The 24,734-nt window shown below is 39.1% G+C and overlaps 1 protein-coding gene across 6 annotated transcripts in view; it reads right to left on the minus strand.

Moving 5' to 3' along the window:
* ASXL2 (ASXL transcriptional regulator 2) overlaps positions 1 to 24,734 on the minus strand; it is a 143,767-nt gene that overhangs the window by 34,444 nt on the left and 84,589 nt on the right. For 3 of the 6 annotated variants that reach the window (XM_032866984.1, XM_032866981.1, XM_032866983.1), the window contains 2 exons: positions 16,447 to 16,555; positions 12,898 to 13,048 (listed from right to left, as the gene is read on the minus strand). In XM_032866984.1, coding sequence (XP_032722875.1) covers positions 12,898 to 13,048; positions 16,447 to 16,555 — 260 coding nt within the window. Of the gene's footprint in view, positions 1 to 9,908; positions 10,269 to 12,897; positions 13,049 to 13,136; positions 13,243 to 16,446; positions 16,557 to 24,734 lie in introns of those variants that run through there. The other 3 variants (XM_032866986.1, XM_032866987.1, XM_032866985.1) reach the window with 3 other exon arrangements.

The raw sequence follows: 24,734 nt of genomic DNA on the forward strand, positions 1-24,734 counted from the left end.
CACCCACAAACATCCTGTACTGGTGGCTATCACCCCTCTTTTCCCTAACTATGCCCCTAGTGCTATGCAATCACTAATCTACTTTATGTCCCTATACATTTGCCTATTCTAGACCTTTCATATAAATGGAATCAGACAATATGAGCTCTTTTGTGACTGGCTTTTTTTCACTGGGCATGTTTTGAAGTTTGATCCATATTGAAGCATGGATCAATACTTCCTTTTTATCATCGAATAATAGACCATTGTATGCAAATGCTGCATTTTGTTCATTCATTAGCTGATGGGACAATTTGGGTTGTTTCCCCTTTTGGCCATTCTGAAATATGATATGAAGAACACTAATTAGCATGATTTTGTGTTGGACATATATTTTCAATTCTTCTGGGTTCAGATCTTCAAGTAGAACTGCTAGGTGTCTTACATCAACTTTATGTTTAACTTTTTGAGGCACCGTCAAAAAGTTCTCCAAAATGGCTATACCATTTTTACAATTCCACAGGAATGTATGAGGGTTCTAATCCTTCTCAACACTTGTTACTGCATGTCTTGGATTTGACCAATGTTCTTAAAGGGACATAATAAAAATAAAGAGTATTAATATTTGACTATGTTCCTTCTTTTTAATGGTTTGCAGAAATCTGAAAATACACACTTCCTAACCCACCTCAAATACTACCCGAGAATAAACAGAAAACAAACAAAATAATTCTATTAAAGTATATAAGAATTGCACTTTGCAGCCTGAAAAGGAGACAATAAAGCTATCTGGAAGCACCTGGGCAAACTATTTGGACTGTTTCCCCTTAAGGCAAAAGCCCTTTCTAACAAATGAACCATAAACATATCTCAAGCCAGCTGAACTAAGTAATGAAAATTTCAGGACCCACCAGTAAGGAACATCTCCCAGAACTAACTCAATGCCAAGTACAGGTCTCATAATGTCTATGAAACTTAAACTTTGTCCTAACTTTTAAATATTAAAGGCTTAAAAAACATGGTGAGAAATTTCTGTCTTGTAATTACTTCCAATGACTATACCGTCTTCAAACACAATTTTATTAGGAAGAACAACCAAAAGTAACTATCTCGTATGCCTCTAACAGCATGCTAGGTTCATCTGAACAGGATTTCACTGAACTACCCTCTAAGACGGTACAAGTGGGAGACTTGGGTGGCTCAGTCATCAAGCATCTGCCTTCAGCTAAGGCCATGACCCCAAGGTCCTGAGATCCAGTCCCATATAGGGCTCCCAGCTCCCTGCTCAGGGCTCTCCCTCTCCCATTCATGTTGCTTGTCTTCCCTCTCTCACTGTGTCTCTCTCTGTCAAGTAAAGGCGATCTTTTTGTTGTTGTTGTTGTTTTAAGATTTTATTTATCCACTTTACAGAGATCACAAGTAGACAGAGAGGCAGGCAGAGAGAGAGGAAGGGAAACAGGCTCCCCGCTGATCAGAGAGCCCGATGCGGGGCTCGATCCCAGGACCCTGGGATCATGACCCGAGCCAAAGGCAGAGGCTTAACCCACTGAGCCACCCAAGTGCCCCAAGTAAGGGCGCTCTTTAAAAAAAAAAAAAAAAGTAAGATGCGTAAAATCCTTTCTATTCCCATCCAAACTCTTCCAATTCTACCCGCAGAAATAACTAAATGATATATTTGGCTTAGCATCCTTACTGACATTTTTCTACACAAATAAAAATATGAAAAGATTTTTAAAGATATATATTTATTTTTTAAAACGTTTTAGTTATTGATTTGAGACAGAAAGAAAAAGAAGCACAAGCAGGGGTACCGGAGGAGAGGGAGAAGCAGACTCTCCACTGAGCAGGGAGCCTGACACAAGGCTCAATCCAAGGACATATATTCATACATAAATTTCAAATATATACACTCTTTGTATATTGTAATATCATCTAAATTTTACATTATCAGGAAATTTAGTTTACCAGAAGACTCAGGTGCACAGCCAAGATTCAAACTTAGTATTTTTATATATATATATATATATATATATATATTTTTTTTTTTTTTTTTAAGATTTTATTTATCTGTCGGAGAGAAGGAGAGGGAGAGAGCATACAAGCAGGCACAGAGGCAAGCAGAGGCAGAGAGAGAAGCAGGCTCCCTGCCGGGCAAGGAGCCCGATGCAGGACTTGATCCCAGGACCCTGAGATCATAACCTGGGCCGAAGGCAGCGGCTTAACCCACTGAGCAACCCAAGCGTCCCAAACGCAGTATATTTTCAAAATGAGTGGGTAGTTGTTGTGGGCTGAATGGTGACCACCAAAAAATTACGTCCTAATCCCCAGAATCTGTGCATGTTACATTATTTGGAAAAAGAGTCTTGGCAGGTGTAATTAAGTTAAGGATCTTGAGATCATCCTGGATTATCTCAGTGTCCTAAATCCAACGACACAGAGGGCAGACAGAAAAGAAGGTGAAGACAAGCAGAGACTGCAGTGATGCGGCCACAAGGCAAGGAAGTCAGCAACCACGAGAAACTGAGGGATACAAGAAACAGAGTTCTCCCCTAGAGCCTCCATAGGGAGTGTGGCTGACACCCTGATTTCAGATTTCTGGCCTCCAGAAAGGGAGAAAATAAATTTCTGTTGTTTTAAGGCACCTGGCTTGTGATAATTTGTTACAACAGTCTCAGTAAACTAATAGTATGTAAAACTGATTGTGAAGTGTCATGATCAACCCACTGATGTTTACGTGTTTGAAATGTTTGAATCAAAAACAATCATTACGAATTTGGCACTCAAACTATAACCTTTTGGTTTTATGGGAGACCCTTCAAGTTGTAAACCACCTCTGGGACATGGCTTCAGCAGTATCCAGCTTCCTCACTATATGCCACAAGAAGTGTCTCAGGCAACCTTGCATATTTTTTTGCCCAACTTGGATCAGCCCCTTCTACAAAGACCGTGGTGTCTTTTAATTGGAAATGTTGTTAAAAGACCACGTGGTGCATGGTACGGAGTGCTCACTGCTACGCGGTTACCGCTGGTTCTAGGACCTTTCAATGGCTGGAACAAGAAAGGCCTTTCTTTTAGAAAGAGAAAAATAAATTCATGGATGGATACCAAACCAAATTTAAGATCATAGGATTGGCACCTAACTTTTCTGATTCTATTATTCTATCACTTCTCTTCTTCCTTGATAATCCTGCTTCCTGATAACATTACTGTAATTAGTAACTTGCTTTCTACTATAGATCTAATTTCAAAGAAACCATACCTATTAACTGAAAATAAGACAACTGAATGAAGTTTAAGATTTATTGGTGTTTGCTCTCCTGTAACTAAGATATATTCCAAGCAACATACTTATGTCATTATGCCACAAATTTGACATATTCTTGAGCTTGTTTTGTTTCATATTTCTAGAAAGTACATTTTAAAAACTTATTTTAATGATGTAAAGTGATAAAACAACTTACTTCCATGTAAGTCTAGCTCCCTCCCCTGTATATACCTCTTTATTCTCCCCCCATTTAGGAGGTCATTTATATTAATCTATACCTTTCCACTCCTTTTTAAAAAATATTTTTAAAAGATTTTATTTATTTATTAATTTGAGAGAGAAAGAGAGATCACAAGTAGGCAGAGAGAGAGGGGGAAGCAGGCTCCCTGCTGAGCAGAGAGCCTGATATGGGGCTCTACTAAGATACCCAGGAGCCCTCCAGTTATCTTTCTATTACTGATTTCTAGTTTAACTGTGACCTGAGAGCAAACATTAGGTAATTTCCATTCCTTTAAATTTGTTAAGGCATGTTTTATGGCCCAGAAGAAACTATTTTCATGTCAGTGGGAGAGGCAATTTTCTTAAGGATGTACTGGATTATCTTAAAAATTGTGAAATTATATTCATCAAAAGATACTTTTTACAGAGTAAAAAAGACAGGCCATAAAGAGGGAGTAGTTACTTACAAGATATATATTATATTCAATAAGGCAATATATGAAGAACTACAATCATTAAGGAAAAGATGACCCATGAAAAATGGAAAAGACTGGGGGCGCCTGGGTGGCTCAGTGTGTTAAGCCGCTGCCTTCGGCTCAGGTCATGATCTCAGGGTCCTGGGATCGAGCCCCGCATCGGGCTCTCTGCTCAGCAGGGAGCCTGCTTCCTCCTCTCTGCCTGCCTCTCTGCCTGCTTGTGATCTCTGTCAAATAAATAAATAAAATCTTTAAAAAAAAAAAAAAATGGAAAAGACTGGAAAGGCACCCATAAAGAGATATTCAAATGATTCATAATGAAGAGGACTCCAATGAAAATACAACTTAAAACCACATGGAACACTATTATATATTAACCAAAGTCTAAAATTTAAAAGACCGACAATGAGTGAGCGTGTGTACTCCCACACATTGGTGGGAGTATAAATTGGTGCAACCACTCTGAAGAATGGGCAGTACACAATACAGTTAATTCTGCTCCCAAGTACATACCCAGAAGAAACGAGCACACAAAAGGAAGAGATACAAAAGCATTCACAATAGAATAGGCAAAAACTAAAAATAACCTGATGTTTACCAGTGGTAGAATAGGTAAGTAGAGCTCCTGGGGGAAACAGTTAATTAAACAGAATACTACACAGTTTTAAGAATCTGATGAATATATACAAAAACATGGATGGAAACTTACAAACATTACTGTGCCCCCCCCCAAAGGCATGATTTGATTTAAGTTCAAGAACAGCTTCTGGTTCTGTCCCAGACATGTCTTATCTACACTATCAGAAATTATTACAGTGGTTACTTGGGGCAACGGTTATTACCAGAAGGGAACACAGAGAGGACTACTGGAGCACTGACAATGTTTTGTTCTTAGATCTGAACGCTGGTTCACAGTGCTGTCCCATTTGTGAAAATCCAGCAAGCTTTATAAAGTGCATTTTTCTGAATATTATTTATTTACTTAAAGATTTTATTTATTTATTTGACAAAGAGAGAAATCACAAGTAGGCAGAGAGGCTGGCAGAGAGAGGGGTAAGCAGGCTCCCTGCTGAGCAGAGTCCAACCCGAGGCTCGATCTCAGGACCCCGAGATCATTACCTGAGCCGAAGGCATTGGCTTCACCCACTGAGCCACCCAGGCGCCCCTCTGAATATAATTTAATAAAAAACGTTAAATAGGCAAAACTAATCTATACTGACAGAGGCCACAACAGTAGCTACTTCTGAGGACGAATGAGCAGTGACTGAGAGCTGGCCTAATGCCTCTGCACTGCTAGTAAACAATCATTATAGTTCATTATTTGCTCAGGAAGGTGGAGTTATTTTCCACTCTCAATTCAAAGAAGGGGGGACAAGATCATTTTATGTTTTTTCTTCCTTTAAAGGGGAAATACAAGATTTTTCCTCCTTCCCTGTTAAAGGAAAACAGCATTCCCAATAGTTTATAAGGCTGACACATCATTTAAAACCACTGCTGTTTAAATTTGGTCCAGCTAGACTATTACTATTCAAATGTAGTCCAAAGACTGGTCTGTTATACAATAAATACAAAAAGTGAGAACAAACATTTAGGTACTTTCATTGAAATTTGACACCGTTGGGCCATTTTTACTATATTTTACTCACGTGTCAGTCCATAATAGACAGAGGAGGGAAGAGAAGAATACTTTGTGATGAAAAGTCTGGCAATAAACCAGCTAGCTGGGGAGGGGAGGAGGCAGGGTAGGTGTGTGGGAAGGGCATGGAGAGTTACAGAGAGTTACAGAGTTACACAGAGTTACAAAATAAGGAACTAAGATCTCTTAGAGCTACATTTTAAAAAGGATAAAGATATTAAGAATAGGACATTGTTTGAAAAATGAACATTAATGCTGCATTTTAACTTCATCAAGCCCCTATTTATAATCTTTTAAAAAAACAAATTACATTTATTTCTTGACAGTATGTGTGCTGCAGGTTAATTTCAGTGTAAATTCAATTTCAGCGCAAGATACATTATATTTCTTTAGCTCTGAAATCAACACAAAGCAGTGGGAAATCATGATTTTTGCTTTCCCTCCATTCCAAAGTTTCCTGGGTTTCACAGATCACTGGTTAGTGCTAGGATACCACAAGGACTGAAATACTGTTCATAATCCTATCTTACATAGTGGCACTTGGAGAAAAATCATCCCTCATGCTTTTATACTATCAGTTTGTTTTTACTCCAAATAAGACCAATTAAAGTCACCAATTAATCTCATCCTGTATCAAGGAAATCCACAGAACAAATGATTTTTTCAAGAATGAAATGGAAATGAACTCTTTTAACCCAAATACCAGTGATTAGAAATAAACTGAACATAAATGTAGAGGCTGCTTTTAGGCAACAGGCTTGAGCAATGGAATGTAGAACCAGGCAATAGGGCCCTCTCCTCCCGGCCCCCTGGCTTAATACAGAAGGGTCCCCAGTGGACCCTAATCTGACCAATATCCACAAGCCCTAACTGACCAACGGTTATAATCAGGCACAATTACCAAAAAAGGGGAAGATGCCATATATCCCCATATGTCCTAGCTCTCCTCCTTTAAAAACAACCCTCACCTACCACCTTGTACAGACAGTCTCTCTTTTGCTATCTTGCCTGCTGCTCCCTTGTGGTGTGTATTCAATAAACTTCTAGCTCCTTCGTTCTGCCTCAGGTGAATTCTTTGACTGCCAGTGCCACCAGCGCCACCAGCTAACACCTGATTGTTGCCCCACATTTGGGGGCCCCCATCCAACTGGGAGAGACACCACAATCAACAATAATCAGTAGAAAAACAAATCAAAGCTAGTGTATTTAATGAACTGGAATTTAAATGAAAACTTAAAAGAAAAAAAATAATAAATTGAAATTAAAATTTAGAAAAGCTAGTGTAGTAACTCGGATCTTAAATGGACAAGAGGATGAAACCAACAGCAAAAGGTCTATAAACAAAAATTTTGTTCCTTGGGGCACCTGGGTGGCTCAGCTGGTTAAGTATCTGCAAAGGGCATAGGCAAAGTGCATGATCCCAGAGTTCTGGGATCGAGTTCTGTGTCAGGCTCCCTGCCTGTTTCCCTGCCTGCCCATCCCTCTGCTTGTGCGTTCTTTCTCTCTCTGTCAAATAAAATCTTTAAATTTTTGTTGTTGTTGTTCCTCTTGGTATGTGGCTATGAAAATTTGAAGTCAGTGGTGTTGCTATTCTCTGACCCATACATACTACATTTCTTAATTCTCCTAAGAAATCGCTTTATGCACAGCAATACCCTATAATTACTGGATACTAGCACTAAGGATGAACAGACAGATCCCTGCTTCTTTCCACGAATCTCCCCCTCCACCCAACTTATCTTCATATGGCTTCCTTTCTACCTTCTTGTCTTTACGTCTGTTTTCTTTCCACGATACATCCTGTCTTCCTTAGAGGTTATATTCCCAATGGAAGGAAGTATATTAGAATATCCTATAACTCACACAATTCTTACTAACCCAGGTAAAGTTAACAACTTCCGACTCTAGTGTTGCCATAACATGATACATAAACACTCGTTACTTATTAAAGCCATTTGCTATCTGTCTGCTTCTTTTTCTGTACCTCTAGATATGGGCGGGGCCCATACCTTATTTATATTTCCCAAATACTTGACAAACAGTACCTACGTACCAGAGAAGGAATGAGCGCGGTGAGCAGTCTAAAGAGAGAGATTTCTTTGATTTTGTAAGCGATCTAATGAATGGCCTAAATCATACTTCTCAAGATTATATCCTGATCTACTGGTGCTCCAATGTGGACTGCTCAATGCTTAAAAACTCTCTTACTAGACAACTATCGTATGACCTCACTGATATGAGGAATTTGAGAAACAAGACAGAGGAGCATAGGGGAAGGGAGGGGAAAATGAAACTAGATGAAACCAGCGAGGGAGACAAGCCATAAGACACTCTCAATCTCAGGAAACAAACTGAGGGTTGCTGGAGAGGAGGCGAGTGGGAGGGATGGGGTGTCTGGGTAATGGACACTGGGTGGGGGGCGGCGTATATGCTATGGTGAGTGCTGTGAATTGTGGCAGGCTGATAATTCACAGACCTGTATCCCTGAAGCAAGTAATACATTATATGTTAATTAAAAAAAAAAAAACCTTATTTAGGAACAAATTTAGTATCTGATTAGAAACAAAAATGCTTGCTTTCATATAAATACATAGACATAAAATATTAGCCACTTTTAAAAATATTAACAGGGACGCCTGGGTGGCTCAGTTGGTTGGACGACTGCCTTCGGCTCAGGTCATGATCCCAGAGTCCCGGGATCGAGTCCCACATCGGGCTCCCAGCTCCATGGGGAGTCTGCTTCTCCCTCTGACCTTCTCCTCGCTCATGTTCTCTCTCACTGTCTCTCTCTCAAATAAATAAATAAAATCTTTAAAAAAAATAAAAAATAAAAAAATAAAAATATTAACAAACTCTGATCAAAGGACCCACAGTTGTTATTTGACTTGAAAATCAACTCCCACCCCAGCAACCTAGCAGAGAAGTGAGTTTTTAAGCTTATTTTCTTATTTTCAGAAAATTATTATTATTTAAATATTATTATTTAAATTATTTAAAACAAATTTTAGAACTTGAGGCTTGAACTCACGACTCTTAAGATCAGGACCTGAACCAAAATCAAGAGCTGGACGCTTAACAAACTGAGCCACCCAGGCGCCCCTAGAACCTGAGGCACTTAAAGCCAGTTTTACATAGTTGACTGAAGCAGTTTCAGGTTGCTGGACAATTACTACTACCCACTGAGTATACATTCAGAAGATAGTACTTTTCAGATATATTACAGCACTGAGCATTTTCTATTTCAATGGATAATATACTGAACAAGGTCAAAAAGATATAGACTATCCATATTAGATGCCTTTGAATTAAAGACTTTAGTGAATAATCACTATTTTATTTCTTCCTGAAGACATCTAAGTGGCCCCTCTCAAGTATTAGAAATACTATCAGAAATAATGAAGCCGTAATAACAAAACTGAAGCTCATTTTTCTATAGTTGAAGGATTAATAACTGAAAGACTGATTAACAACTAAAGTATCCAAAACTGTTTTAATCTTCCTAAACCATAATCCTTCTCCTAAGGGAAAGTTTTTACTTTCACCATAGTCTGTCTTTTGAGGAATTTCGTTTCCAGAAGTTAACAGACTGTTTCGGTTTTAAGTACCTTCTTCCCACACCAAGTAGAGTCTACCTCAAACTCAGCAGGCTGCAGCTACTGATTAACATTCAAACAATCCCCTGATCAAAGATGAAGAGGCCATACCTGGGTACCTTTCCTTGCTTCTGGGTATCCTACCTATCCAAGTCCTAATAGAGCCATGTTTAATACATGACGGAGCTCAAACCTCTTGCTCAGCCACCAACCACAAGACATAAAAAAAGAAGATCTATCTCAAAGATCGCTCTCCACATAAGTTAACTTTGCCCAAAGGAGTTTTTCTCCCGAGTAAAGGAGACATTTCTATGCATAATCATCCCCATTCAGTAAACTTACATATAGAAATGATATTACAGGGCAGGCAGGTCTTTGGTATGGGAAATAACTCCAAACACAGTATTTATCAAATTCCTAATTTAAAGTAGCTTTGAACAAGCAATTAAATTAACATTAGATTATGCCCCTGGAAAGAATGAGTAATTCCTTATAAGTAAAAAGATGTATTTTATATAATTAACTTGTATCTTAAGACACTTTAAAAGCAGGCCAAAATTGAATAAACTTTCTCTACCAGAAGATAAAAATAATACTTCTATCATTGCTTCATGCAGCAATATTTATATTTTATTTTGGGGAAAAGGCAGAAACTCTGCTTAGCTAAGATTCTACCAAAAAAGCAACAGAAAAAGTTGATTTTAATCTTTATTTTTTTTCCTGGATTTAGTCCACCTTACCTTGGCTTGGAATTCCATAAAGCTCTTCTCTGAACATTGTTTCCTGTCTGACAATTAGGAACCAAAACTATGAACTTCTAAGTTCTTCCACTTTACATGGAAATCAATAAACTACTTTTAATATTGGACTGAATTTCAAAGTTCTGTTCTCTGTTCCTATTTGGCTGAAAGGTATACCTATTATCAAGCCAGTTTCTATCGATTTTCAACGAGAAGTATCAGTTTTGCTGTCAGAGCTCTTTATTTTTGTACATAAAAGGAAGTGGGTTTTGATACTATCTCAATGTTCTTCCTGTCTTACAATGCATTTGAAATAAAGTGATGTCAGATTGAGAGTTAAAACCCTAAATAAGACAAAGGAATAGGCACAATTACTTTGCTCTACCTTTATTAATAAATGCAACTGATTTAGAACTGCTCTGTTGCATACTGCTGCTAACACCGCTAACTACAAGCTTTGCGCGTTAACCTGCACTGGAGGCCATGAACATTCACAGATTATATAATATGTACCTAAAAATTCACACATCCATGCCATATGCCGTGGGTATGACCCATGAACGAGAGAAGCACATCCTATGAGAAACGGAATCATTCTTCATTGTTGGTCGCTCAGCAAAGAGTAAACATGAATTCCTATGACATGTGCACCTCTTACCTTCATCTTCCAAACACCATCTATAGCCCATTCTACTCTCAGTTTAACAGACTACCTATAATCAGAAAAGAGCTTTACAGAACATCTCATCTTAATGTAAACTGAAGATAAATATTCAATAATATGATCATTTCTAGAAGAAGAATGAATAACAACGCAGTTCAGTAACATTTTATCTGGACCACAATTCTGAATTTGCTATCATTTTGCTATTAAATATCTTCTGTTACAATGCCAAATATAGTCCAAGGTTATGCTATTTAAATCTATTAACTTACTGACAATGGGACGCTGTTGTTATTTCTTAGATCTTTCTATATCACAATACATACACCTTAATTTCTTAGACATCACCTGTAACAAATATGTTACAGCCACTACTCAGAACAGCTACTGCAGCATATGTGGCTACTGAAAGTGGAAAGGACGGGGCGCCTGAGTGGCTCAGTGGGTTAAAGCTTCTGCCTTCAGCTCAGGTCATGATCCCAGGGTCCTGGGATCGAGCCCCGCATCAGGCTCTCTGTTCAGTGGGAAGCCTACTTCCCCCTCTCTCTTTGCCTGCCTCTCTGCCTACTTGTGATTTCTGTCTGTCAAATAAATAAATAAAATCTTAAAAAAAAAACAAAAAAGTAAAAAGGAATGACATTTGAGACCATGATTCTGTTCCCAAAATCTCTAGTCTGGCCCACTTAGTTATTGATTTTCCTGTCTTTGGACACATCCAGAAATTATGAATCTTACTGTTTCTCCTGCTTGATGATTTGGCTTGGTTCCTAATCTTAGATCACCAACTTCCAAAATTTAAACTAGGTGGGGCGCCTGGGTGCTGTAGTTGGTTAAGTGTCTGACTCTTGGTTCGGCTCAGGTCGTGATCTCAAGGTTATGAGATCAAGCCCTGTGAGACTGCCTCCACACTCAGCATGGAGTCTGCTTGGGAATCCCTCTGGCCATCCTGCTTGTACTCTCTCTAAAACAAATAAAAAGAAATCTTAAAAAAAAAAAAGTTTAAACTCGGTACAAGTAGGAGAGACAGAGCCCTTAACACTTTGGGTCCACCCTCCCAAAGATCCTTAGCGGACTCTGAGGAACGTAAGGCCCTGGACCATACCTCCTTTCACCACTGATCTAAAACATATCTCTATCTCAACAATACTGGTCATACGAGCTAGCTTTATCTTGACTTTATCCTCTTTGTTCCTAACATCTGAGATCTGGGTTACTCTCCAAGTGATCGTGATCTTACAGCTAAAATCCTCTTATTACAAAACGTGCCCGAATTCTATGTGTGGTAGCTTTACCAGAGAACACAAATGATGCCACCAATTATCTCAGTTCTCTCCAGGAGTATCACACATATAAATGCAGGGATAGAAATGAATCAGACTTTTTTTCTGATAGAGTTCCAAATCGATAGTTCCAAAGGCACTTAAAATTAATGAATCAAGTATTCCCACAAATTTAACTCCAGGTTCTAGATCCAAAGACTGCTCACCTGTAACACAAACCGAAGGGGATATCCAAGCTAGGGAAATTCTTGGATGTCATTTTGTTCTAGAATATCACTATATCAGTCCTTGCAAAGGAACCATCATGAGCTGGCTTAAATCTGCCCTGCCGTGTACGGCTAAGTTTATAAATATTGAGGTAAAAACAATGTGCCCTCTTCAAGAAGACTCTGCTAAGAAGCTACAGATAATTACCAAGAATAGACAATAAAATGTATCCCTAAGTGGAAATTCCATCCCAGGGAAGCTGCAGCAACAGACATTACTCCCTAAAAATGTTTTTTTGGGTAAGCTATGAAGCAGACACCAAGCAGGGGAGAGCAAAGAACAGACTAAATTTAGTCCTTGCTAGTAGAAATGAAAAGCGTTCTTTCCCTGGTAAGCAGAGGGCTGTTAGAGCAGTAAGTGCTCAAATTTTAGAAGAGAGGATTAAAGAGGCAAATAAGAGCATCCTTCAAAAAGGCTATGGATGACCAAGAGCTGAATATTCATCCAAGTAAAACCTAGAGAGCCGTGCTGTCCAATTGACAGCCACTAGCCACGTGTGACTATTCAAATGAAAATTTAAAAAGAAGAACAAATTCAGTCCCTCAGTCAAACTGCCATATTTCAAGCGCTCACAGACATAATGAGCCACTGGCTGCGTTGGGTTGGACATCACAGACACAGGATATTTCCATCATCGCAAGAAGTTCTACTGGACGGTACCAATCTCAAGGGAAAGGAAAGAGACGGACTATCCCGGGGTCTGAATACAGAGGAGCTACTAACAAGGGCATGTGTCCTATAGCATTCAAGACTTTATTGAGAGATCAGGTGGATTTACCTTTCCTTTTCCACCTGCTCTTTTTTCCCTCCTTGTTGCTGCCACCATCACTGCTGCTGCTGCTGTTCTCAGAACTCTGGGAATCTGACTGACCATCACTGCTTTCTTCTGAACCTTCTGATAGCTCTTTCACCCCATCGGGCACGTCTTTCTGAAAATGCAGGCATCCAATTAGGATTAATCATTACCATTTCAGCAAATAGGAATTAAATTTCTGATATGCATTGTTGTAACTTAACTGTGCTGATTAATTTTGAGTATTATAGGGTTCAGTAGCAGAACCAGCAATATTTTCTGAATTCCTGTCATCTCCCTTCTGTGGGTCAAATTAGCTCATGTTTCCATCTACATCCAAAGATAAAAATTATACATGACAATCACATGAAAGCACAACACAGAGGCTTAAATTAGAACAAACGTCTATGGAATTCCAAGTAAATGAGATGTTCAGAATAAAAAAACTACAATAATAATTTTGTGAAAGGTAGATATACTCATTATCCAAGGATATGTGCTTGTTTGTGTATGTATTTGTATGTGTTTGTTAAGTATTGTGAGTTCAGTTGACTCTGGACAGGAAGAAACAGTACATTATTTGAATCTCATTGATTTCTAAATATTGGTTAGTAAGCAGCAAGAGTCAAATACAAAAGGAATAATTCCAATTCTTTTTTTCTATTTTTAAATAAACTCTTCATGTGGGCCTCACACTTACTCCCCGGGATTAAGAATTGCAGGCTCTACTGAATGAGCCAGAACGGGCACCCCAAAAGGAATAAATTTTTTAAAAACTCACAGGAATCTTTGGTTTCTACACTGAATAGTGACAATGCTAACCCGGAAAGACACCTGTGTCAGCAGAGTATATAAGAGATATAATAGGACAGGTGCAAGATCAAGAAGTAGAACATTAAGATTTTTCTGGAGTTGAATTCTTGCTTTATCGTCTCCTACTTATGCAGTCTGGTCAAAATCTTAACCTCTTATGCCTCAGTTTCCCTGTCTAAAACATGGAAATAATAATACCTACCTTAAGAGATCATTCTGAAATTAAACGAGTTAAATGTAAAATGCTTAGGATAGTGCCTGGCATGTAATAAATACAAGCTACTATGTATACATGTAGTATATAAAAATATACACAGGTAAACATATTAGTGAATTTCTAAGTTAAGAAACTATGGCTAGTTCTTTTTTCCTCTCAATATATTTTTTTATTTTCCCACATTTTATAATCAGATAAAAAATAATTCTGACCGTGTGACCCTCCTTCCTAAAACTGACTCACAACATTATAGCCAAGATAATAACCTCTGATCTAGAAAGGAACTGCTCCTTCCCAATTATATTTATATCCTTGTGCCATTTCTAAGACATTTCTTATATACTTTCTTAAAACACACACCCCATATTTTGTTATCCTTTCCTTCAAAATGTGGAAGAGCTCTTACAGAGTTAGTTGCCAGTCAGACCTCCTGACCTGTAGGCTCGGTAAGTATTTTAAGTACAAATATAATTTCTTAAGCTTAGACTCATAACCCATCCAGGATCAACTGGTCAACCGCGTGTGCCGCAAATCTCAGAAACATTTCACCCCTCCTTTTCCCCACTCCACAGTATCCATTTTATTATTTCTCTAATGTCCCTTAACTCTCTTTTACTGATCTCATAGTTCAGGCCAATTATCTCTTGCAAACAATCCATTTTACCCTTAAATCTATCTGATTTGAATTATCTTCCTAACACAGATTTGATCATACTATTCTGAAAAACCTCTGCCATCTCCTCAGCTCTCCCTCTCTCTCTCACCCTCAAACTGCTAAGTCGGGTTTTCAAAAAGCCTCCAAAATTTGATCTTCACCTACTGTTTGCCCCGCCCCCAAACCCTTACCACACTGGCCCATACACAGAGGACGGCAACCACTTCTATCTACTCTGGTTTCAAATCCATTCTGAATCCTTCTGTGTGTGCCTCTGCTTCCGCTAGTTCCTTATCCTGGAAGGTCCTTTTCCCCATTACTTATCAGCCAACATTCAATGCAAATCTTAAAAGTTAAAACAAAAACAAAAGCTTTCTATAGCCTCTTATTCAAAATGCATCTTTGTTTCTCTACACTATGATGATGCCTTATAATACAGTACTTTGTATCACAGTACGTCTGTCAGTGTGCAATTACTTCAGTAATTATATGAGCCTCAAGAGATAAGGGACCACAGTTTATTCTTCTTTACAGTCTCTACAGTGTTCAGCACAGAACAGACATTTAATTAATGTTATTAACAATACAGAAGGTCTAGAACAGCTAAACCTTAAAAGCAACACAAAAAGCTTCCTGCACGAGTAGAGCCTTGTATCACAGGAAGTTTAACAAAGTGTATAAGAAGGAGGTACTATAGGCAAATTAGAACTTTCTAATGTTAGTGGGCTATTCACAACCACTGAGCATAGTGATGACTACAGCTCAAAGCTAAAAAGAGGGGACAGAGTCCCACGTACACATGGGTAATAGTCAGTGCATGCCAAGTATTAATTCTCCTCCTGCTGATAATTCCTTTGGCAAACAATCCCTTTCCTGAATTCATCTGGCAGAGGGCTTCCCCTCCACCTGACAGCAAGAGTGACCATAAACCTACAAATCGCCAACGAGAAGACTCAGTGATTATTCAGGCAGAGACACGTGGGCCAAGCCAAACCAATTAAGTCAAATCAGAACTAACTCAAGGGGTCCCACTTCAGCTCCTGAGGCTCTTTTCTCTTCAGACTTACAGCCTGCAGAGTGGGGGTTAACAATGAAGTCATGTATGATAGGAGAGAACCTGCCAAGAATAAAGCCAAAAGAAAGCAGAGAGACCAATCCCCGATGACATCATTTGAGCTCCTGGATCCGGGCTGAGTGTTCTTAGAATCTATAGTTACATGAACTAATAAACTCTCTGTTTTAATCAAGCTCATTTGAGTTGGTTTTCCTGTTTGTGACTGACGGGACACTGATAAGTCAAGATGTCTTCTCAGCGCCAGAATTAGAAATCAGCAAGACTGTTATGGTAAAAAGAACAGGAGCTCAGGAATTCAGGCAGATCTGGGTCCACGTTCCAGTTCTTACACTGTCCCGCAAACACAAAGTAAGAAAATCCGATCTTCTGAACTTGGGCGTTCTCCATTACAAAAAAAGAACTGCAGCTCGGATTGGTAATGGAGAATTAAATAACGAAGTAATAGAAAGCATCAAGGCTCTATCTGCTCCAAGGTAACACTCACTACTCAAATGCTATGAGGTCTTTTAAAAGGGCACTGGAAGAAGTCATTTTCACTTCATCCTTTCAAGATAGCATTGTCATAAAGAACAAAAATATAGTTAGTTCTCTGGTCTACCTACAGATGCCCACAGATTAGTATAAAAGTGCACAGGATACAGAGTTACACATATTACCTCTTCCTGAAAATAAGCTCTTCAAGAACAGAGTTCTGTCTCTATGATGCAAGTATCATTTAGATGTAGTCACTTCCTGTTTTTACCTTATAAATGATGTCCTAACAGAAATATTTACCTTTAAAGTATATACTCCCATTCTACCTGGAACCTTATAGAAGATGCCTTCTTCACCTCGGGAGTTTGTATGCAGCATTGCATTCAGGCATGCAAGAGGGGAAGTCCCACTGCAAAAAAAAAAAAAAAGAAAGAAAAGAAAGGAAAGAACGAGAGGAACACAATGGTTAGTTTCTGTCTCGGAGTAACATACGTTACACTGACTAAGATAAAATTAACTGATCAACATCATTTGACAGAAACACATTTTATAAACTATAAAAAGTCTATCCGTCTACAGAGAGGCTGCCATGGAGAAAACTGATGTAAAATTCATCCCCATGTATCTAAAGGAAAAAAAATTCTTTCTCTTAATCCTGATCCAGTATTTAACATGTAACAAAACATGGACCTCAGAGAAATCTTACAAATATATTTTGTAAATATTGTATTTCACTTATGATTTTGTCAATTATACCTCAGTAAAGCTGAAATTACAAGAAACAAAACAAATATTCCCCTTCATTTAACACAAACTTTACAGGTCCAAAAGTAAAACACAGGGAGGAAAGAACACATCTACAGATTCCAATAAACAATATTGGATCTCCCTAAAAAGGTAAAAAAATTAAAATATATGTACATACACACATACATTTTCTTGCACACTGCTGCAACAGACTGAATCTGAGGTGTGAAATGAACACATTTCTACTGTCTCTTATATTTTAAAATTTTTTATTGATGTAACTGACATATTAGTTTCAACTGTACAACAGAGTAATGCCATGCATACACACACGTACACACACACATATAATGCAATGGTCTCTTGTACTTAGACCTATCATGGTTTCACTTAAAAAGGTAAGTGGTAAGTTCTGGAATATTTATCATCCATCTAGCACCGTGGTTAAATGTTTACTAATTCCAATACACATTTACCATATTTCTAGAATTTTAAGCCTGTAATAAATTATCTGTAAAGAACATAAACATATTATTTTCCTTTCGGTTATCACATTACATTTCCTATCTTTTTGTACTTATCTAACATGACAAATAGCAAAATAACAGAAGATGTGTGGCATCCTTAATTTAAAAAAAAAAAAAATCCCTCCTAATCCCTGAGGGACAAGGCAGCTTACGTGCACATTTCGAGCTGTTCTCCCTCTCAGTTCTCTGCTGGTACCACGCAGTATCTCAAATAAGCCTACGAGGAGATGCTGCTAGGTATCTTGGGTATACTTAAAGATAGGAGTTCTCTGTGGGGGAGAGCAGGACCATGGATGGGTCCATTGTCCCCTGGTACTTGTGAGAGTGTTGAGGGTCAGAAACTATAAAAAAGACAGAGGGCAAACAGGAAGATTTTTCTAAGAAATTTTTGTTAAGGAAGTACTGAGTGTCTCCAGATTGATTCTCACAGTTATTTTTATATAATTTGGAATTTCCATCTTAAAAATACACAAAGTGCCATTCTAGTCAGAATCCCAAAGTTTGTATCAAATAAATATTTAAGAAATTTCTGGGGAAAAAATGATGGGAGCCTTAAGATATTAAAATGTCCTTTACTATTACTGAAGCAACATGTCTCTAGGACAGGATAAATAGGCAAATGAAGGGGCTCCTGGGTGGCTCAGTGGGTTAAAGCCTCTGCCTTCACCTCAGGTGAAGGTCCTGGGATCGAGCCCCGCATCGCGCCCCGCATCGCGCCCCGCATCGCGCTCTCTGCTCAGCGGGGAGCCTGCTTCCTCCTCTCTCTCTCTCTGCCTGCTTCTCTGCCTACTTGTGATCTCTGTCTGTCAAATAAAGAAATAAAATCTTAAAAAAAAAAAAAAGGCAAATTAAGATTCGGGGCGCCTGGGTGGCTCAGTGGGTTAAGCCGCTGCCTTCGGCTCGGGTCATGATCTCGGAGTCCTGGGATCGAGCCCCGCATCGGGCTCTCTGCTCAGCAGGGAGCCTGCTTCCTCCTCTCTCTGCCTGCCTCTCTGCCTGCTTGTGATCTCTCTATCAAATAAATAAATAAAATCTTTAAAAAAAAAAAAATAGGCAAATGAACACTAGACTGTTGCCAGAACAAAACAAAATACAGAAACAGACCATAATAAATGTAAAAGGTGCAAACTCTGTACCTTTGTACAATTCTGCACCTTTCTGTAAGAGTTACGATCTGGTCACCTGTGGTGTGAGTCCCTAGCATCTACCCAAACGCTTTTCTGGAGACAATACCTAAAATTTCCCATAAAATATTATCCCTTTCCCACCTTCATACAGGGGGTTGAGACTGAATTAATACCCTGCACATCACAGGTGTAAATCCAAACTGTTACAGCACATTTCCTGGTTGAAAAAGCCAGTCAGGGGGCGCCTGGGTGGCTCAGTGGGTTAAGCCGCTGCCTTCGGCTCAGGTCATGATCTCGGGGTCCTGGGATCGAGTCCCGCATCGGGCTCTCTGCTCAGCAAGAAGCCTGCTTCCCTCTCTCTCTCTCTGCCTGACTCTCCGTCTACTTGTGATCTCTGTCAAATAAATAAATAAAATCTTTAAAAAAGAAAAAAAGAAAAAGCCAGTCAGCATTTCTGTGTGCACTCCATTCTTCCCCACTCCCACAGTGACAGATTCAGGACCAGACATAAAACTCAATCTGGGGCAACAATCTAAGGAGCTATTTTCTTGGGCATTTAAGAAAAGAAACTTTTTCTGCAGAGAAGCCCCAGAAAGAGACTCTTTCTCCTCCCCTGAGCAGTAAGAGGAAGTAATGCCTAAAACTTTCAATATGTGACCATGAGGAAAATATCTGGGATTGGGGTAAACAACAAACAGGACAGACAAGGAAAGGGTTGGGTAAGGATTACAGGGAAAAATACAACACCCAAAAAGGCAGTGAACTGCAAAAAAAAAGACAAGGAAAACAGCAATAATTTTAGCAATATTACTTTTGTCACTGTATCAAGCCTTGCCTTGAGTCATTCCTACCTTTGGTATTGCTGAGGTTTTACATCATACACAACCAAAAGAATCGTAAATAAAATAGTTTATGTTAGGTAGTGCTGGAATAGCATGTTATACATCTGTGGAAAATAATTCTCACAGAATACCTAAAACACATCTCAAATGTATTTAAAAAAAAAAACTAAGTAAAAAAGGAGAAAGTATAAAGTAGAAGCATTAAAAGGAAAACAGGGAGTGCTTCCATGGCTCAGTCGGTTAAGTGTCTGCCTTCTGCTCAGGTCATGATCTCAGAGTCCTGGGATGGAGCCCAAGCTGCTCTGTAGGGAGTCTGTTTCTCCCCTCCCTCTGCTTCTGCTCTCTCTCTCCAATAAATAAAATCTTAAAAAAAAAAAAAAAAAAGGAAAATAGTATATGACCTGTCAGATGGATAAACCTTACTAAATAAGAGAGAAAACCTAAGAATCACAAAAGAGAAACCAACTGACTAAATAAAAATAAAAAGCTCTACGTAGGAGGAAAAAAAATAACAACAAGATCAACCAAACTATAGAGAGTGTAAGAACCTGAAATAAATAACTGCAAAACAAATGGCAGACAAAACGATCAATAGTCCTGGGGTGCCTGGGTGGCTTAGTTGTTGGGCCTCTGCCTACGGATCGGGTCATGATCCCAGGGTCCTGGGATCGAGTCCCGCATTGGACTCCCTGCTCGATGGGGAACCTGCTTCTCCCTCTCCCTCTGCCTGCTGCTCTGCCTACTTGTACCCTCTATGTCTCTGTCAAATAAATAAATAAAATCTTTAAAAAATATATAAAATAAAAATATAAAAATAAATAAAAAAAGAAAATCTTTGAGTTGCCTGAGTGACTCAGTAGGTTAAGTTTCTGCCTTTGGCTCAGGTCATGATCCCAGGGTCCTGGGATTGAGTCCCACATCAGGCTCCCTGCTCAGAGGGAAGCCTGCATCTCCCTCTCCTGCCTCTCCCCAACCTGTGCTCGCTCTCTGTCTCTCTCTCTGTAAAATAAATAAAATCTTAAAAAAAAAAAAAAAAGAAGAAAGAAAAGAAAATCTTTTAAAAAAATTTTTTTTAAAGATTTTATTTATTTATTTGACAGACAGAGATCACAAGTAGGCAGAGAGGCAAGCAGAGAGAGAGGAAGGGAAGCAGGCTCCCTGCCGAGCAGAGAGCCCGATGCGGAACTCGATCCCAGGACCCTGAGATCATGACCCAAGCTGAAGGCAGCGGCTTAATCCACTGAGCCACCCAGGCGCCCAATCTTTAAAAATTTTTAAAAAATAATAAAGTACTTTAACTCAAAAAGATACAAATAATGCAATCTAGGATCCAGTAACCAGAATCCCAAAAAAACAAAAACAAAGAAAATCAAAACAACCTAACCCAAAGCAAAAACTCTTTAAAGTAAAACCCAAGAAATGAAAGTAAATGACAAGCACATCTGTTGAAAAGATGTGGTAAGGTCACACAAACACCATCATAATACTTTCCTTAAATCTGGGTATAATTTTCCTTTAAAGGAAATAAGGAAGTTTGGAATAACCCACAAGATATAGAGAACACATACTGTTTTTTTCTTTTTTTTAAGATTTATTTTTTTATTTGAGAGAGAGAGAGAGAGCTTGCAAGCAGGGGAGGGGCAGAGGGAGAGAAAATCTCAAGCAGAACTCAAGGGCTGGATCTTACAACCTGAGATCATGACGTGAGCCAAAATCAAGAGTCAGACGCTCAACCAACTAAGCCACGCAGGCACCCCCAGGACACTACACCATTCTAAACAAAGTTTTAGATTTGGTTTCAGGAAAATACAAAAAGTCTAAATCCTGACAGAATTTTTTTTTTTAAAGATTTTTATTTATTTATTTGACAGACAGAGATCACAAGTAGACAGGCAGGCAGAGAGAGAGGAAGGGAAGCAGGCTCCCCGCTGAGCAGAGCGCCCGACGCGGGACTCGATCCCAGGACCCCGAGATCATGACCCGAGCCAAAGTCAGCGGCTAAACTCACTGAGCCACCCAGGCGCCCCAGAATTTCTTTTTATGAATAATGAAGCCATGGCAGAGAAGTACGATAAGCTACAGTTCCCGTGATGGCAGGAATAGATCTTCAAGGAAAATAATACCGGAATTATATAATGAAATAAAAATAACTGGATTAACTCCAAGAAATAGGTACCATCTGAACAGGCAGTAACACCCTGGTAGTGAGGAGATCGGCGCCAAGGCAAGGTCAAGTACAGTACAGTATGAGGGAAGTCCGGACACCCGAAGCAGCTAAAGCTAGAATGTCTCAAATGATTACATGATTATCATGAGACAATGCAGTTTCTGATTTTTCTTACCCGTGCTCAAGACAGCAGAGCTGGGAAGGAGGGTCAGGAAAGGAACAAGTGCAGAGCTATAATCTTACGCTCAATCCACCTCACTTACGGAAATACACTAAGATGTTTCATACACAAAGCCCAAGAAAAGAAGTTACTTCAGTTATACTGCCAACAGACCTTACTTAGTTCTCTCTGCAGGAAAAGTGGTTACTTAGCAGTGGCAAGTAGGGCTGAAAGACCTGAGGTTTGCAATTACACTGCTCAGATGAAACATTACATGGAGTAACTAATGAAAGGAGACATCACCTTGTAGCAAAAAGAGCCCGACTCTGATATTCACGAACACATTCCAATTCAAATCTGACAGTGGCCATGGGCAAGTCACTTTAAGCTTCATTTTCTCCTCCGTAACATGGATGGATGCAATCCCACCTACTTTGTAATTTGATTGTCCAGATGACAGATAATACACAGAAAGTATATTGTGAGAGGAGAGATCTGGCGACTGTGGTCATTACCCTAAAAACTTGCTCCTCCAGTCCAGCCTCAGAGTGTTCCAGCGCTCCAGGTCTCAAGCGAGAGTCAATTCACCTTCACCCCCAACAGTTCTCCACTCCAAAGCCAGGGGAAACTTTTAAAAACAAATATGATCATGCCACCTTGCCAAACTTAAAATTTACCCATGATATATCATTATGTTCTTAGAATCAAGTCCAAAATCATTAATATGACCTGACCATAATCATTTTCCTACACCCTCTGCTCCAGCCTACTCTAGCACAACCTAAACCTATTAGTGAGAAAACAGCAGACACATCCAATTTGAGGGACAGACTACAAAAGAGCTGGCCGTCTTTAAAAATGCCAAAGTCGGGGCGCCTGGGCGGCTTAGTCGGTACAGCATCTGCCTTCGGCTCAGGTTGTGATTCCGGGGTCCCGGGATCAAGCCCTGTGTTGAGCTCCCCGCTCAGCTCCTCCCTCCCCCACTCCCCCTGCTTCTGTTCCCTCTCTCGCTGTGTCTCTGTCGAATAAATAAATAAAATCTTTAAGAAAAAATAAAATAAAAATGCCAAAGTCATGAAAGACTAAAGAACAGCTCTGCAATAAAGGAGGCTATGAAGACTCATGGAAACTAAATGCAAAGGCAATATGTGAGCATGAATTAGGACATCAGAAGAAGAATTACCTAATCTGAATAATGTCTATTGATTAGATAGTAGTAGTATTATGTCAATGTTAGTATCCTGATTTTGAGACTTACATTGTGGTCATGTAAAAGAATTTACTTTCCTCTAGAAAACACAGTGTGAAGTGTTTAAAGGTGAATGGGGCATCAAGTCTGTAACTTATTCTGACATTTAAGAAATACAAAATAAATACAATGATAAAAAAAAAGTATAAAACATTGACATTTGGGGAATTTAGGTAAGAGTTACATAAAAATTCTTTGTACCGCTCTTGCAACTTTTCTTAGCCTGAAATTAGTAGGCCAAGCAAATAAATAAAAAGCTAAAAGCATGCATTATAATGAGAAAAGTGTTCCAAAACCAGTACGCGCCAATGAAAAAGTACGAAGTACTGCAAAATGCTACAATATGGATTAAGCTCAAAAACCACGTATGATTCCATTTATATGAAATATCCAGAAATGCTCAATCTATAGACAAAGTAGACTAGGGCCTGGCTGGAGGAACTTCTATTAACTGTATACATATAATAGGGATCTTACTGGGAGATGGAAATATTCTAGAACTGGATTATGGTAATGGTTTCACAAACCAAGAAACTTACTAAAAATCACTGACTTGTACACTTAAAATGGGTGAAGTTTATAGTATGTATACCATACCTCAATAAGGCTGCTTCTGTTTTGTTTTTTTTTTAAAGATTTTATTTATTTATTTTGACAGAGATCACAAGTAGACAGAGAGACAGGCAGAGAGAGAGGGGGAAGCAGGCTCCCCACTGAGCAGAGAGCCTGATGTGGGGCTTGATCCCAGGACCTTGAGATCATGACCTGAGCCGAAGGCAGAGGTTGAACCCACTGAGCCACCCAGGCGCCCCTGCTTCTGTTTTATAAGATATTATTTATTTCAGAGAGAGAGAGAGAGAGAGAGAGAGAGAGAGAAAGCATGAAAGGAAGTATGGGCAGAGGGAGAGGGAGACAGAGAATCTCAAGCAGACTCCATGATGAGCATGGAGCCTGATGCAGGGCCTGATCTCATAACCCTGAGATCACAACCTGAGCTGAATCAAGAGTTGGTCGTTTTATTAACTGAGCCACCAAGGCGCACCAATAAAGTTGCTTTAAAAAAAAACAACAATGTGGAAAAGAAGTTAATCTGGTTTCTCATTCACTGAAACATTTACAGAGGAGCTATCACATAAGCACAAGGTAGTAAGTGTTGGTGATATAAAAAAGGAAGCAGAAGTTTCCGTAACTACACATACTTACATTTTAATGTAAAAATAAGAGGCACCTGGGTGGCTCAGTGCAGTAAGCACCTAACTCTTGATCTGGACTCAGGTCATGATCTCTGGTTCTGGACTGAGTCAGGGCTCCATGCCCAGATTCTCTCTCTCCCTCTCTCCCTATGCCCCTCCCCATGCTGCTATGCCCTCACACACTCATACTCTGTAAACAAATAATAAATAATAAAAGTAATGGAACTTGCACTGAGCAGAGCCAGAAATGTCTTAATTTCCTACTGCGTGCACACACACTATACACCATCATTAAGCTGATGATTAACTGGTATTTCCCTCCTACCAGAGAGATGAGGCACGTTGGTGCTAATTTTAAATGTGCAGTAACAAAAAAAACTTGGCCGTATTTGTAATTTTGCTATAAATTTAAGAACTGAACATAATCAGAAGTAATTATATACATAACCATAAACCTAAAATGGACCATCTCAATCTAAGTGTACACTTGACTCACACTTAAGAACCTTCACACTATACAACCAAGCTCTAGATCTCTTATCTTGAGAAACTCAAATTCTATTCCCATTAAACCCC

Source organism: Lontra canadensis, unplaced genomic scaffold (assembly GCF_010015895.1).
Source record: "Lontra canadensis isolate GAN:19392208 unplaced genomic scaffold, GSC_riverotter_1.0 scaffold32, whole genome shotgun sequence".
In the NCBI taxonomy this organism is placed as follows: Eukaryota; Metazoa; Chordata; class Mammalia; order Carnivora; family Mustelidae; genus Lontra; species Lontra canadensis.